The following is a 15,618-nucleotide window of genomic DNA, read 5'->3' on the forward strand; positions in this document are numbered from 1 at the left end:
TAGATCAATGCTTCTAAAACTGTGGTTTGGGACCCTGTAGGTGGGTTGCAACCAATTTCAGGTGGAATCCCATTCATTTCAATGTTATTTTATGTTTAGAATATTAGACTTGATGTCACATGGTATGTGAATGCATTTGGGGAAATGTTACGTATCTGTACGTCTAACAGGCTACTATGTATACGCTTTGAACAATGATAGTCAATAGGGCTTACTCCAGGTAAGTGTGAACTGGACTGCAGAAAAAGGTGGCAGTAGAACAGAGACTCTTAATTAAAAGTGGATGAACCACATGATGTTATTACATACCACCTATTTAGTAAGTGATAAACACGATGAATTGCGGCACAGTATCCCAAAGCCTGGATACAGTGGGGGATATTTCCTAGCTTTTTTATTAAGACAACACAGCCAGGCTCAAAGGATCATGGAAATCAGCCTCCCTTTCAATAACTGTCCAGGCCATGGTCACCACACAACTCATATTACTTTATAATTCTGCACCTGATTGCTACAGCATTTGAGTAGCACAAACAGCAGCTCCCCAAGGTTGCAAGAGAAAGGTTTATGTGCACTGGGGATTCAGTGTAGAACACGTTTCTCAGAGGCAGCTGCTATCACCCTGGAGATGGAAATAATCCACTCCAGCCCAAACGATTTGAGGTGTTTAGCTGCCAGGGGAGATGAAGATTCCACAGATGTGAAGAGAGAATGGGCTAGACTCCCTAGTTTAGATTGAACTGTTGAAATAGGACAAAAAGAGGCAAACAGAGCAACTTCCACACTCTGGTGCAAGACTGAACTGTAGAGTCTGCACATGCATGAATGAAGAGAGCAAGAACACGTGCACAAGAACAGCTATAAAGCTGCATGGACATAAACACGTGGCTTCTTTTCTGCCCCTTGATCTACTGATGTGGTCAGAGAGCAGAGGGCGAATTTCCTTGGATATAGCCATAGGGAAGATTCAGGATAAGATCACAGTACAAAACTCTGCGCTTTCTCCTTTCAGGTAGAATGACCCACAAACCCTTTTAATAGTCACCTTGAGATAAAAATAGAACAAACAGTGAGTAGACAGAGTAGCTGCATGACATTAGTGCATGAAATTCTCTACTACTCTAGTTTTGGAAATTTGTCTCATTTTGAAGTGGAGTTTTAAAAGAAATCTATTTCTGCATACTTTGAGGTTTCCCTGGGTATATAATAACTTCCATTTATTTTGTTGGTAGTCCCATTTCGCTTCCATAATGATGTCATTGGGGTCACCAACTTTGTTGCTTGAGTAATGTTATAGCAGTGCAACAGAAAAGCTATCACATATGATAAAACACATACGATAAGACTAGGGTTCAACACATCCCAGGTATCAGGTTGCCATGGCAACTTCAAATTGCATCGGGGTGCCTAGCCCGAGTTACAATGGTGACACTCTGGAGCAGAGTCATCTGGGGCATTAATCATCTGGGGCACCCATCTCCCAAAAAGATAGGCAGAGAAAAACACCACAAATCTACAAGAAATTAGCCTTCAGAGTTTTCCCTCTCCCATTCACTCCTGCTACAAGTAGTTGATTGCTCCACTCAGAATTGGAGAGCACGAGACTTTGCCACCCACTACGTTTAATGATCCAAGCTGCAATGGTGAATTGTGCACTGAGCACACAAATATTAGTGTAATGCGCTACCTAACAGTCATCTTCAATCTCATAGCAAGAGTTGTCACAAAGCCAGCTTGCACTTTGAAGCACTGCGCAGGCAGTTGACTGTCACCTGTGTGCTCTATGACCCATTCTCGTTCTCTGGAAAGAAGTCCTTTTCATCACAATTGTCTCCTTCTCCTTGATATGCAGGATTAGCCACAGCTTGTCCCCATGGCCTACTATGACAGAGAGGTGTGTGAACCTAAGACTGGTAGTAGACCATCCCACCCTCCTGACTACACAGGCCTGTGGGGATTAAATTCCATGCTTTTTTCAAGTTCTGCAAAAATGGGCACCTGGAGTACAAACTGCTCCAACCTGATGCTGGTTCTCTTGGTTCATCTCTGTACACTATGAACTTAGTGAAGCACAAGCCAACAACCAACTCAGTACTTCTGACATGACCATGGGAACTAATGGTGTTGTACCTTGTAAAGTGAAAACAAGGGGAACCAATGAGGGAGGAGGCTCCCCTACTTTATGTGTGTTAACTTGTTCACTCCACTCTACTTTCAGGGGGAATATATAAATAGCGATGCCTGTAAGCTATTTTCCAGAGTGTGTGTTGCACAAAGTACTGGAGAAGGATGGGTGTGACCACATGAATCCTGTACAAAGATTTTGTCTTGATTCATGCCTCCTAATAGTTAAATATTTTGGCTGTTAGATGGTGTGACAGAGAGAAAGAAAAAAGTTGTTCCTTGGGTATTCTAGACTTGGGTTAAGCTATCATCTATAAAAATTTTCTTTTTTAAAACTGGCAGAGAGTTTTAAGACATACATTAAGCTCCTTAACTTGCATTGGTGTGACCTCCCTGTATTTAGTATTTTTCAAAGGACAGGCTTAATGCTCATCATCTATAATTTATGATGACTTGCTTGTCACCCTTGAGTCTACTAGGGTGTGTAATGAATGTGCTCATTCTTAACAGTAACTTTGAAAGACAACTTTCCTATAGGCTTGCTGTGTGATTTCTGGCTCCTGAAATTTTTGGCCTGGATCCTGGATCCTAAGCAAATTTATCAAGCCCTGATGCAGACCACAACGGTGATTTTTTCTCTCTCTCTCTGCCTGCCTGCCTTGCCATACAAATGCTAAATCACTATCTCTAGAAACTGCTTCTATTTCACTGACCTCTTAAACCAGGGATGTCAATTCATATAGAGGGCCGAATAGCATTTATGATGCCTGCTGAAGGCCGAAAATGATGTCGTTAGGCAGGAAGTGATGTCATTAACAGGTCATGCTTTTTCTCACTTGGGAGCTCATTAGCTGCAAATGACAAGAAAATATACATATCTTGAACATATGTCAAGATATGGGAGAGCTCGGTTTTCAAGTGGGCTGCCCTTTCAGCAGTAACACCTCAGCATGGCTCAGCAGCTGAGAGCCTGAGGGCCTGATAAAAAAAGCTTCCTCGAGCCACATCCTGGGGGGGGGGGGGTTATGTTTGACACCCCTGTCTTAAATACATAGGTATAGTTTCTATTGTGCTTTCAGTATGGCTTAATTTTTAAAAGACCACTCCCCCTTCCAATTTTGCTTTTCTACACACCACTCCTCCCAAGTTTCTCAAAGTATGTTTTTCTAAACTGTAACATATTTAGGGTGAAGACAGATGCAACATTTTAAATTTGGTGAACATAATTTGAAGTCACATTTGCTTCAAATGTGTTTGTGATTTGTTTTACAAGCAGTGAGTATTTCACCATTTTCACAACATATTAAATGTTACATCTGACTTTACCACTAAGATCCTAAATCCATAGATTCATGAGATTCTCAAGGTGCCCTGCCTTTTGCAATCTACATCAATCTCGCTAATATGCACTAATCTGCTGTAGCTATTCTCTAAAGCAGCCATTTTCAAACTTTTTCAGCTCACAGCACACTGTCAAGGCACTAAAATTGTCAAAGCACACTCCCAGTTTTTTACTTACATTAAATTACTACATTACAATTACTTTTTAATTAATATAATTTAATTTAATAACAATTAAATCATTACATGACAAAGGGCACAATCCTAGCCAGGTCTACTCAGAAGTAAGTCCTATTTTGTTCAATGGGACTTACTCTCAGGAAAGTGTGGTTAGGATTGCAGCCAAAGACTGGAGGGGGGACACTGAGGGGGAATGTGCCTGTGGGACTTACTTCTGAGTAGACATGCCTAGGATTGGGCTTTTGATTGCACTCTTTTTTCTCAAATACACAAGCAGGTAATTGGCACTTCTCTCTCCTCCTCTCCCCCACCCCACCCCTTCCCACAGGCACATTCTCCCCATCTCACAAATGCAGTTAGCACCTCTCCTGCTGTCCCTCCCCTCACTTGTCTGCACCTTCCAAAGGTCCAGAATCACTTGCCTCACATTCTCCCCCCATTGCCTGCTCCTGTATTTCAGAAAAAAGTGTGACCAAAAGCCCAATCCTAGGCATGTCTACTCAGAAGTAAGTCCCTTTATAGTCAGTGGGGCTTACTCCCAGGAAAGTGGGGCTAGGCAAGGAACCTAAGAGCCCAGCCCACGCATGCCTACTCAGTAGTAAGTCCCATTATAATAAATGGGGCTTACTCCTAGAAAAGTGTGGATAGGACTGTGGCCTAATGCCTATCCTCTGAAAGGCAAAGGCAAGGCAGGGAGGGTCGCTTTAGGAGCTGCAGGTAACTGTGGCAAGGAGAAGGGACTTTCATGGACCCTCAGCCAGCCCACTCTTGGGCTAGTGGCCCAGCAGACTCCCTGGCTTTCTACCTGCTTGCCTGCCTGCCCCCCCCAGCTTGCTCGCTCTCACTCACTCCGCCCACACCTCCTCCAGGCTTCTCTCGCTGGCGAATCAGCATGCAGGACAGACAAGACTTGATACCCAATCCTAGGCGTGTCTACTCAGAAGTAAGCCCCATAATAGTCAAGGGGTTTACTTCCAGGTAAATGAGGATCGGGTTGCTGACTTCCTCTTGTTCAGCAGCAGGAGATGCAAAGTAGCCATGGCTACTCCTTTTTCCCTGCTGCCCTGTGAAGGTCAAAGCTGCCATGCTTCTCCTGCCTATGGCTGCTGTATGCCTCCTCTGGCCCTGCAGCACACCTGAGGCTGCCTCATGGCACATTAGTGTGCCACGGCACAGTGGTTGAAAAAAACGCTGCTCTAAAGCCTGTTTCCCATTTGTATACCCACACAGTTCTTAGTCAAACACAATTCATTTTAGGAAAACAAAATCCTAAGACAGTTAAACCCCAAGAGAGCAAATAAGACAAAAAGGTTATTCAGGTCTTTTCTACAATACTTAACACAAGTTATTGAAGATTTGAACATTGTGGAGCAGTGGTTCTCACACATTTAGCACTGGGACCCACTTTTTAGAATAAGAATCTGTCAGGACCCACCAGAAGTAGTCATGACTGGAAGTGACATCATCAAGCAGGAAAGTTTTTAACAATTCTAGGCTGCAATCCTATCCACACTTACCCAGGAGTAAGTCCCTTTTACTATCATTCTTAAAAGAGTACATAGTAACTTGTTAAAAGTACAAATGGTTGGCAACCTTCAGTCTCGAAAGACTATGGTATAAGCCTACGGCAACCAGTATTCCTAGGCGGTCTCCCATCCAAGTACTAACCAGGCCTGACCCTGCTTAGCTTCCAAGATCAGACAAGATCAGGCATGTGCAGGGTAACAGCTGAGGTCTGTAACATTTCTCCAAATGCAGTCATATCCCATGGTAGCATCAAGTCTAATATACTAAAAATAAAATATTGAATGGGGACCCACCTGAAATTGGCTCGCAACCCATCTAGTGGGTCCCAACCCAGTTTGAGAAACACAGTTGTAGAGCTTACACTCTAATTTTGTATCCACAAGACCATAGCTGCCAGTCACCAACAACTCATAGAATGAAGAAGCAAAGCTTCTGTTTCAGCTTAACTAGTAAAATGGGACTAGCTTTTTCTGATATAAAAGAAACAGAATATCAAAAAGATATGTATAGGTTTTCCCTCATATCTGCAGTTTCAGTTATCCATGGTTCTCTGCAGCCCGCCTTTGAACTAATTAACTTCCATATTTCTTCTTACCGGTGGTATCAAGAAAGCATGCCTCTTCCTCTAGTCTAAATGAATGCTATACGGACACAGGAAGAATGATAACAGAGAGCAGAAAGATTATGTTCAAGCTGTCTGTCTGCCTGTCTTTCTATAAGCATGCCTGCTTATAGCATTCTGTTAAAGGAAGAAACAGACTTCCTTGGTGCCACAAAAGAAAAACAAAGGTAATGGACATGGGGAGGTGGGTGGGAGAGAGAACTCTTATCTGCAGTTTCCATATCTGCCAGGTTGGGGGCGGGGGGGGGGGGGCTGGAACGTATCCCTTGCAGATACAAGGGGATACCTGTAAAGCCTTTTTCTTGCTTTCCAAAAGCAGCTTCCAAAATTTAAAACAGATATAAACCAAATACGTGAAATAGAAGAAAAAGGAAACTATATCTCCATAGAAAGTGTGAAGAGGAAATTGTTTTGGTATAGATCAGTGGTTTCCAAACTGTGAGCCGTGGATTCCCAGCGAGCTGCAGAAGTCAGCCAGGGGAGCCACGGAATACTTGCAAAAAACCCATTACCTGTATCGTAGTGTTTACCCGTATTTTACCCATATAAACTGTAGGTCATGAGCCAATTTTAGGTGGGTCCCCATTTATTTCATTTTATTTTTAATATATTAGACTTGATGCTATCATGGGATATGACTGCATTTGGGAAAATGTTACAGACCTGTACTTTTAACAAGCTACTATGCATATTTTAACAATGATAGTCAATGGAACTTACGCATGGGTAAGTGTGGGAAGGATTGCAGCCTGGGATAATTAAGAATTTTCTTGCTTGATGATGGCACTACCGGTCATGACATAACTTCTGGTGGATCCTGACAGATTCTTATTCTAAAAAGTGGGTTCCAGTGCTAAATGTGTCAGAACCACTGAGGTATAAGATTGTAGTCCTAATGGGGAGCTGCGGCCAACGGCCCAGTAGATCAAAGGACACACCAATCAAAAAAGTTCAGGAAACGCTTGTATTGATCCTTGGGCTTGCAAGCCATCAAAATTATAATCCATAAATTTAGTAACAGAGCATCCCTTTTCATCAAATACTCACAAATCACATTTTCGCTATAACATGTCAAATAGGATTACCACACTGCAAAGTAATAACAGTCACAGTAAGCAACTAGTTGTATGTGGGGTTTGCTATGGCCAAACTAGACAAACTCAGGGCAGACTTTTTAAAAAAATTTCATGCCTTTCCCATTCACTTAAAGGAAAAAATGGATGGGTTTACTTTTTATACCAAAAAGGGGCAAGCACGGGGGGGGGGGGAGCTAAACCCCACTGATCCTGCACCCTATCCTGCATAATCCAGGCTCTTTTCCTCTCCACCTAGTTCAAATACCACTGGTGAGCTAAACTGGGGAGCAAAGTGCTCAACATGGCAGAGAACAAGGATCCAAGGCACAGGAGGGCGGAAGACTCCCCTTACCCATATATCCTAATGATAGAAAAAGCAGACAATGCATCGCCTGCTTTAGACATGAACAGCACAGATATGTGAAAACACAATTGTGGTTGTCCCCATCATGAACAGTTTGGCTCAAGGAAACACATTTGTAAGCTTGCAGTAATCTATAAACTTAAAAAACACTGAAAGTTGTAACTGTGATTTCAAGTACATGCAATGTAAATTTAATAGTTACACATTCTTGAATATATTTGTAATTAGGAATAGTATTGTAAAATAATTTCTACAAAACCTTATTATGGATTTTACCTGCCACCTCCTAAAATGGTTTTTCAGGGCTCTACCCCAAAGAGTTCACAATTTAATTTTAGACTAAGATGAGGGGAGAAGTACAGGCAAGGTATGAAAGTGAGCAACTACATTTACATATATTGTCCTGAACTTTTATATCAATAAGAGAGCAAAGAACAAGAAAAACATATACAAGTGTTCCTATTACAGATGCGATGGCTCAGAAGATACATCTTGACTGGCTGCTATATTTCAGTGAGTTTCTGCACATTTCCTTGAAACCATTTTTTTTTTTAAGTACAGACACTAGAAATTACCAAGCCAATGCATGCAACAAAAACACAGGGTCAACTCACCAGACTGTAGTACAACACTTTATGCTACAGTCACAATGTGCTTGGATTGCATCCTACTGTCTTGCTACACACAAAGCTACTGCCCTCACATACCATACCACAGAGACAAGGCTTGCAATTAGTTTAACTAAGTCTGCAGTTCTATATACACTTATCTACAAGCAAGCACCATATAAGGGTTATCTCTTAGTAAACCTGCACAGGATTAAGCTGAATGACCCACTGTGAAACTCAACAAGTTGAGGAATTTTATTTAGGTATTAACTAGATTTGCATTAGTCTCTACCCCTTCCAAACAAGAAATGTATATTCAAACTGAACATGCCAAACAAACTATTAATTATACTTGAGAACACCTGCAGTGGGGCACTGGAGGCTGAACAGAATAGAAGACTGAAAGTAATTTTGAATCTGGCAAGAAGCTGATGAGTCACAGGCAAGAACAACTATCACCTTTGTTGTGACAATAACTCCTCACTGCAAACTATATTTTGAAATTACTATACAAGGACAACCTACAAGATTCCTTGTGATATCCTTGTTTATGGAATACTTAAGACAAAGGCCATTTCCAACTTACAAAATAATGGAATGTTGCACTGGGTGATGCATGTTCATAAACAGAACATAAAGAATCTTTAGGATGACAATAACTGTTTGGAAAGGCCAGCCATTCCAACACACTGCCCACATGTACGCTCAATACATGAATGGACGTTCTTTTGCAAAACAAAGTAACACTCAGGATACTACACAATAATATAAAAAGGCAATCTTATCTATCCTTCCTGATTCACGGTGTCTTTTTTGGGGTACGGTGGGTTCAAATGCACAAAACAGCCTAAGTATTTTTGCCTCCTGATCAAGAGGAACCATAGAGGTTTAGCCACACACACCATCACTGGCTAGGTGCAGTTAGTGGTAACAAATGCAGCACCCAGACTGTGAAATTCTTTACAACATAAGACTAGTTTTTCTCCCTCTTTCATTTAATTACGACATATTTGTTTAAGCATTCAGCTTTTCCATGCAATTGTTTTTAGTATCTTTGGTATTCTTGATTTTCTTCCCTGCTGTGCTATTGTTTTATGATTTTGATGTAAGCTACCTCATTCACCTAATTTTGAAATGGAAAGCGTGTGTGTGTTTTATCCAGTCATATTTGACTCCTGGAGACTTTATAGGCGAGAGAATGGAAAACATTAGTTGCATAAATAAATAAGCTACATATTGAAATGCAGTCCTATTCTATATTCCAACTTAGTACAGGCAACTCTTGATTTGCACAGGAGTTATGTTCTCAAAAATCAGTGCACATATTAAAAACATGTTTGCCATAGGAACCTATGTAAATGATACAGATTAGGGCAGCAGTTCCCAAACTTTTCAGTGCTGCAACGCACCTCATCCACCCCAGTGGGTCACAACATGATGCTCCTTTTGGTTCAGCTGTATGGGAAGGCACAGAGGCCTCTTCTGTGTCACGCCAGGCTGGTGACCTACTCTACAGTACTCAGAATAGTCTGCAAAAGCATCTGGAAATTACTTCTGGTTTTCAAATGCAACTTCTCATTTGAGCAGAAGTCACTTTGGCCGATCATCTTGAGGCCCATGGAGGCCAGCAGAGTGGGTCGCAGGCCAGGCGTAACCCAGAAGAGACCTCCAGGTCCTCCCAATGTGTCTGGAATGGCTCCAATTTGTAGCCAACCAGAGGCAAGGGCTGGTGGGAGCGGGCCAGCTTGTGATCCACCAGCAGGGCACAACCCACACTTTGGGGAACCTTGGGTTAGGGAATGTCATCAAATACTTACACTGACAACTGCGTGACTTCCGCTTGCCCTAGATGGCCTAGGAGGGAAGGTTGTGGTGAGAGGCTACTGGGAGTGGGAGGCTACAGACTTTGATGGCTAGAAAGCAATAATGAAAGTGATAAGTGGTAGCTCTGTGAACATATTTTCTTTGTCTCTTATCGTCTGGCTTTAGAGGAGACCTCCCCCAACAGGATGCTGCCAGCATCTAATAGGGCAGCTCTCTCTTCTTTAGTAGCTAATTATTACATTTCAGTGCAACTTTGGTAGAGCTGAGTAAAGCAGGCAAACATCTCAACTCTGAAGGGTTTTTTTTAATCTTCTGGAGTGATTGCGCTATTTCAAAAACTATATAAGTGAAAGTTGCTTAATGATGTTCCAATCAGTGACGGGCTGCATAATTGTCGTTGGTTCCTGTTCCCACCCAAGCCTCCAAAGCCATAGGGCAGCTGTGCTCCCCTTGCCTCCGAGGCCTCCCTAAGCTTAGGAGGCTTTGTTTAGCATCAGGTATTGCTTGACAATAGGGGTGCGGGAACGCATCCCTGTCATTAAGCAACACAACTGTACATGTAAATTAGACTTCTGGTACTAATTTTCAAATCAAACTGTTTCAAAAACATGTAAATGAAGACCACATACATCAAGAGGTATCTATAAAGTAAGAGTTTTTATATCTAGCACATACAGGAAACAGGGTGCTAGTTATCCAAATATGCTGGTTAACAAACCTTTCATTAAAACTTGCCCTCCATCTTACAAAGGCTCCCTCAGCTTCCTCACCTGACAGGGCTCCCTCTGCAGTGCCATTCTGCCCTTCTTCCTTCTTCACAAGGGCCCACTAGGAATAGAGGCGTTTCACAAGGAAACAGAGATGTTCAAGATGGTCTCATATGGAAGGAAGTGGGTTGTCTCTATACCCAAAGGATCTTCATGAAGGGGGAAGGATGGAACAGCATCACAGAAAGAGAGTTCTGTCAAATAAGAGGGCTGGGGAAGGGCTTACTTAACCAATGTTTTCATAAGCAGCATGCTCTTAACGAGCATTTTTCTCTTAACCAGCATCTCTTAGGTAGTGGGTAAAGATTCCAGTTAACCAAGTTTACCACTTAAGCAAGAGTTCAATAAAGCAGCTTTCACTGTATTAAATTTGAAGTGGTTAAAACTGTGAAGAGGTTCCAAGTCAAGTGGAAAGTCAGGCTACAGAACTCCCCATGCTGGCTTAAGATTCAAACAAAGCTGCAAACTTGTCATCACAACATATGGAGAGTCAAAGGCAACACGTTTCCTAAACATGCATACTTAAAGGGAGTGTGGCACTTCCATCACTTGGTCACTTTAAAATTTCCACTACTCATGTGCACTGGCGCACAAACCAGATCAATCAGTGCAACTGGAAAAGTCATATTTATCTTCTTATTGTTGTATAAGTTAGCCATTCCTCAGTGGGGGCTGCTTGATAAGGGTAAGGGAAGAGAAAGGTCCATGACTGACCAGGACACTGCGAAACATGGCTGGGCATGGGCTCTCTTTCTGATCCTACCTGGCCCAGCAGAGGTGAAAACTCAAGCTCACTCTGGTTAAGAGCAAAATTAGATTTAGAAAGCTATCTCAACCATGATTAATCTCCCCCATGTTGCAACAGCTTCACTTAACTTCTCTCAAGCACTTCAAGAGTCTTGCAGCATCTGAACCAACAGGAAGCACATAGAGGCAAATGTCTCTGCAGAGCCTTCTGAAGGAACAACTTGCCACACCAGGACTTCATGTCAAGGGCTTTCTCTAATCCTGACGAGAATTAACATTATATGATGGCACTGAACCAAAAAGCAGATACTGGGTTAATACTATCTACAGACCTGTAATGAATACAGTAGCTTGCAGTCTGATCCTATCACAGCCATTAAGCCTGTCAGTGGATTCAGTGGAACCAATTTGTTCCACAGGACTGGACTGTTAGCTTAAAACACATCAACAATAGAACCTAATGCTATACTCAAATTGCATAGAGCAACATTATAACTTCAAAATGCATAACATTTGGTAACCAAATAGTATTTCAAAAATATTTTTAAACTGAATTTACTCAGCTCAACATATAGAGCATGGGTCAACTGATCCTTTTGCTTAACATATTAAGCGTTGAATTACATACATAAGTAGGTAAAAGGAGGGGAACCTTCCATGGTGATTTTGGCCCATCAGACACTGATCCTTCCAGACACTGCTCCCATGGCACTGGCCTGAACAAATCCTGGCAAGATGGCTATCCATGACACAGAATATGAAACGATTTGCCTAATTATGTATAAATGCATGTAAAACAAGGCCTAGAGTGTTGGGAGTTAGGACAGACAAAAGAAAATATATCTTTACTCAGCGTGTGGTCTGTCTGTGGAACTCCTTGCCCCATGATGAGGTGATGGCATCTGGCCTGGATGCCTTTAAAAGGGGATTGGACAAGTTTCTGGAGGAAAAATCCATCATGGGTTACAAGACATGATGTGTATGTGCAACCTCCTGATTTTAGAAACAGACTATGTCAGATACAAGGGAGGGCACCAAGATGCAGGTCTCTTGTTATCTGGTGTCCTCCCTGGGGCATTTGGTGGGCCGCTGTGAGATACAGGAAGCTGGACTAGATGGGCCTATGGCCTGATCCAGCGAGCCTGTTCTTATGTTCTTAATGTCAGAGGATAAGAACTGAGAATTCCAATAAGCAACTCATAACTCCGCAGACTAAATGGCTATTTTGGTGATTTCCATTTTATACTGTCATTTAACATCCTCACTAAGTATGCCTGTGAAAAATTCTTATCCAGTTATTTTTTAAACAAAAAGAAAACGTGAATATGACAATTGCTAACAAGAAGCATTTTCATGGGAAAAACAATAATGTTTTGTGTGAGAAGCTTGTGTGAACATTCTTCACCCACTAACATTTTATAGGCTCATCTGCAAGAAAGAAAGCAGAATGAAAAATGTTTATCCAACTACCAAACTTGTTTTGGACATTCAATTTAACCCTTGCGTACACTAAAGCATGTAATGCACAAGTCTTATTAAGCAAATGTAAAACACCACTATAAACATGCATAGCACAAGTTTTACTTTAAAGAATGTTAGTATACTGTAGGCAAGTTTTTGTCACAGATAATTTTCATGACAGTTCCCTATTGTTTCTTAGGCAGTCAATGCTAAGTTGACACAATTTCAAAAATAACTGAATGAATATGTTTTAAAAGATTATGGCTGAAATCCCATACATACACTGTCCCGAGAGTAAATCCCACTGAACACAATAGGCCTTATTTATGAGTAAAGCTGTATGGGATGCAAATACCTTCAGAGATTCCTAAGCATTCATCTTATTATTTCCATTATTTAAAAATATGTCACTAGATTGTTTTTTCTAAAAATAATTCAACTGAATTTACAGGCAATCTCTAGTTGATTTACTTAATCTTAACCATCCAGGTTTATTTATATAGTGCCAGCAACATGTATGGTGCTTTAACTACAAAGTAAATGCTAATAGGTTCAATGGGACTTCTAAGGAAACAGAATCAAGATTGGACTACAAGCATCCTACAACTTCATGCTTTAACCCATTTTTGCCTGGCCCACAGGTGTACACATTCAGTCTCTGTTGTATATATGCAACATAGGACAGAAATGGCTTAAAGAAATTTTTCATTGGTAGGATGGACTGCAGGCAGATCAAATGCTGACAGGGATGGTTAACTCATGTAAACAGGTAGAGCCAGTTTTTTTGCAAAGGCAACAATTACCTGCTGCAAGTTTCCTAAATAAAGTTAAAAGAATTTCAACTGAGGCCTAGAAACCTCTTATAAATATAAACAGGTAAGCAACACAAGTGTTTAGGAAATCAACAGTACAGATAGCAAATATCTACAGGGGAGAAAAAAACATCCTTTACATGTTACAACACACCCAGGTGAGGACAGCTTTTGTGTTCCTCTGTTTTCAACCACTGGCTGAAGCAGCTGTCAGAGCCGAGAAAGACAGAAGGTAATTTTAAGGTATAAATCACCATCAATATTCCTCCCAAATGACACCAAAGCCCACAGAGACATGTTAAAAGCAAAGTCTGGGAATGGGGGGGGGGGGAGAGAAGGGATGTGGCATGTCTTCGACTGTTATATGTTTTGCTACCTGAGCTCAAGACCCCTACAGTGTGTCCTTTCATTTATTAATACAAAAAAAGCAACAACAAGTTCAGAAAGGTGGACACTAAAATATTCCCAGCTGCATGGACTAGGTGGCTGAAGTGGAGCAGATGTGACACTGAGGTTGCAATCCTAACCACACTTACCTGGGGGAAAGACCCATTGACCATAATGGGATTTACTTCTGAGTAGACATGCATAGGATTGGGCTATTAAGACTGTTTAGGTACTTGTCCTTATAAGACTGGAATCCTATGCATGCTTCCCTGGGAGTAAGCTCCATGGAACACAATGGGGCTTACTTCTGAGTAGGACTGCACCCTGGGGCTACAATCCAATCCCGTACAATCCCACGGGACTTACTTCCGATTAAACATGTATAGGACTGGGCTCTTAGAGAGCCCACTCAGAAGTGAGTCCTATTTCAGCCAGTAGGGCTTACTCTCAGGAAAGTGTGGATAAGACTGCAGTCTCAGAGCCCAAGCCTCTGCATGTCTACTCAGAAGTAAGTCCCAGTATAGCCAGTGGGGCTTACTCCCAGGTGTGGACAGGTTTGCAGCCCGAGAGGCCACTCCTCTGCGCCTACTCGGAGGAAAGTCCATGAGAGTCCGCGGGGCTTGCTCCCAGGTAAGCGTGGCCGGTCCTGCGCAGCCCACAGGTGCACAGCTCGGACCCCCGTGGCGAACACGCAACCTTCGGGCAGCAGCGGGCAGCCATTGTCAGGCAGCGGCCGGAGCTCCCCAGAGGCCTTCCTCGCTGGGGCGGGAGGAGAGGCGGTGGGGCCTCCGGCGCTGACAGCCTCGCTGGGGCCGGGCCTCCCTCAGAGGGCTTGTGCCTGACAGGCAGGCCGGGGGAGACGGGAGCCTCCAGGCGAGGCGTCCGGGCCTCGCCGCCGCTCCACTAGGCCAGGCCAGGCCGGCGCCCCCCGCTCCGCCCGCTCACCGGGAAGGCGCGGATCCGCATCTTGGTGTCCTTCCGGCTGCCCGTCCCCTTGCTCAGGTTCGACATCTTCGGGCCCGGCGGGAGCGGAGCCCCGGCGGGGGCGGGCAGGGGGCGCGGGGGCGCCCTCGGGCGGCCTGCGACCTTCGCTCCGGGCACAGGCGGCCTCGGCGGCGCTCCCTCCTCGCGGCCTCGTCCGCAGCCAGTCAGCCGCCTGCGCCGCCGCCTCCTCCCCTGCCGCCGCCGCGATGGCGGCCAAACATCGCTCAGTGCGCAGGGCCGGCAGCCCCGCCTCCCTCGCTCGCGCAGCACAGCGCAGCGCAGCGCTGCCCTCAGACACCCAGGCGGCTCCGGCGGGGCGGGCGGGGCGGGAGGAGGGGCGGGGCGGAGCGCGGCCCGCGGGGGGGCAGGGCAGTGCGAACGCGCCGGGCCGCCCAGTCTCGCGAGAGCTCGGGCGGCTCCCGCGATGAGGGGCGGGGCGGGTAGGGCGGCTGTTTTCTTTCTTCCCGAGGAGCCTCCGCGGAGGGGGCGGGTGGCGCCGCTGATTGGTGGGCAGTGGCACGCACGTTCCCTTGTCACGTGTCAGAACTGAGCGGCCGCCCTCAGCTAGCGCCACCGATTCGGGTGGGTTCGGCGAGGCTCGTTCTCTGACTGGGGCGCCCCTTCTGGTGGGAGGGAAGCGTCTGCGGTTGGAATAGGCACGAGAAGGTCGTTCTTCACCCCAGCTTGTGTTTTGCATGTGGAACTCCCTGCCACACGATGGAGTGCTGTCCCCCATCATGTGTTTTGCCTGTGAAACTCTTTACCACACGATGGAGCGCTGTCCCCCATCATGT

The 15,618-nt window shown here is 44.1% G+C and overlaps 1 protein-coding gene across 1 annotated transcript in view; it reads right to left on the minus strand.

Annotated features, from left to right (window-relative positions):
* CUL3 (cullin 3) overlaps positions 1-15,104 on the minus strand; it is a 70,402-nt gene extending 55,298 nt beyond the window's left edge. The window contains exon 1 of the mRNA XM_066620417.1: positions 14,786-15,104. Within this exon, the coding sequence (XP_066476514.1) occupies positions 14,786-14,851 (66 nt within the window). The 5' untranslated portion in view covers positions 14,852-15,104. The remainder of the gene's footprint in view (positions 1-14,785) is intronic.
* Positions 15,105-15,618: the final 514 nt, after the last annotated feature.

The sequence above is a fragment of the Tiliqua scincoides genome, chromosome 3, assembly GCF_035046505.1.
Source record: "Tiliqua scincoides isolate rTilSci1 chromosome 3, rTilSci1.hap2, whole genome shotgun sequence".
Taxonomy (NCBI): Eukaryota; Metazoa; Chordata; class Lepidosauria; order Squamata; family Scincidae; genus Tiliqua; species Tiliqua scincoides.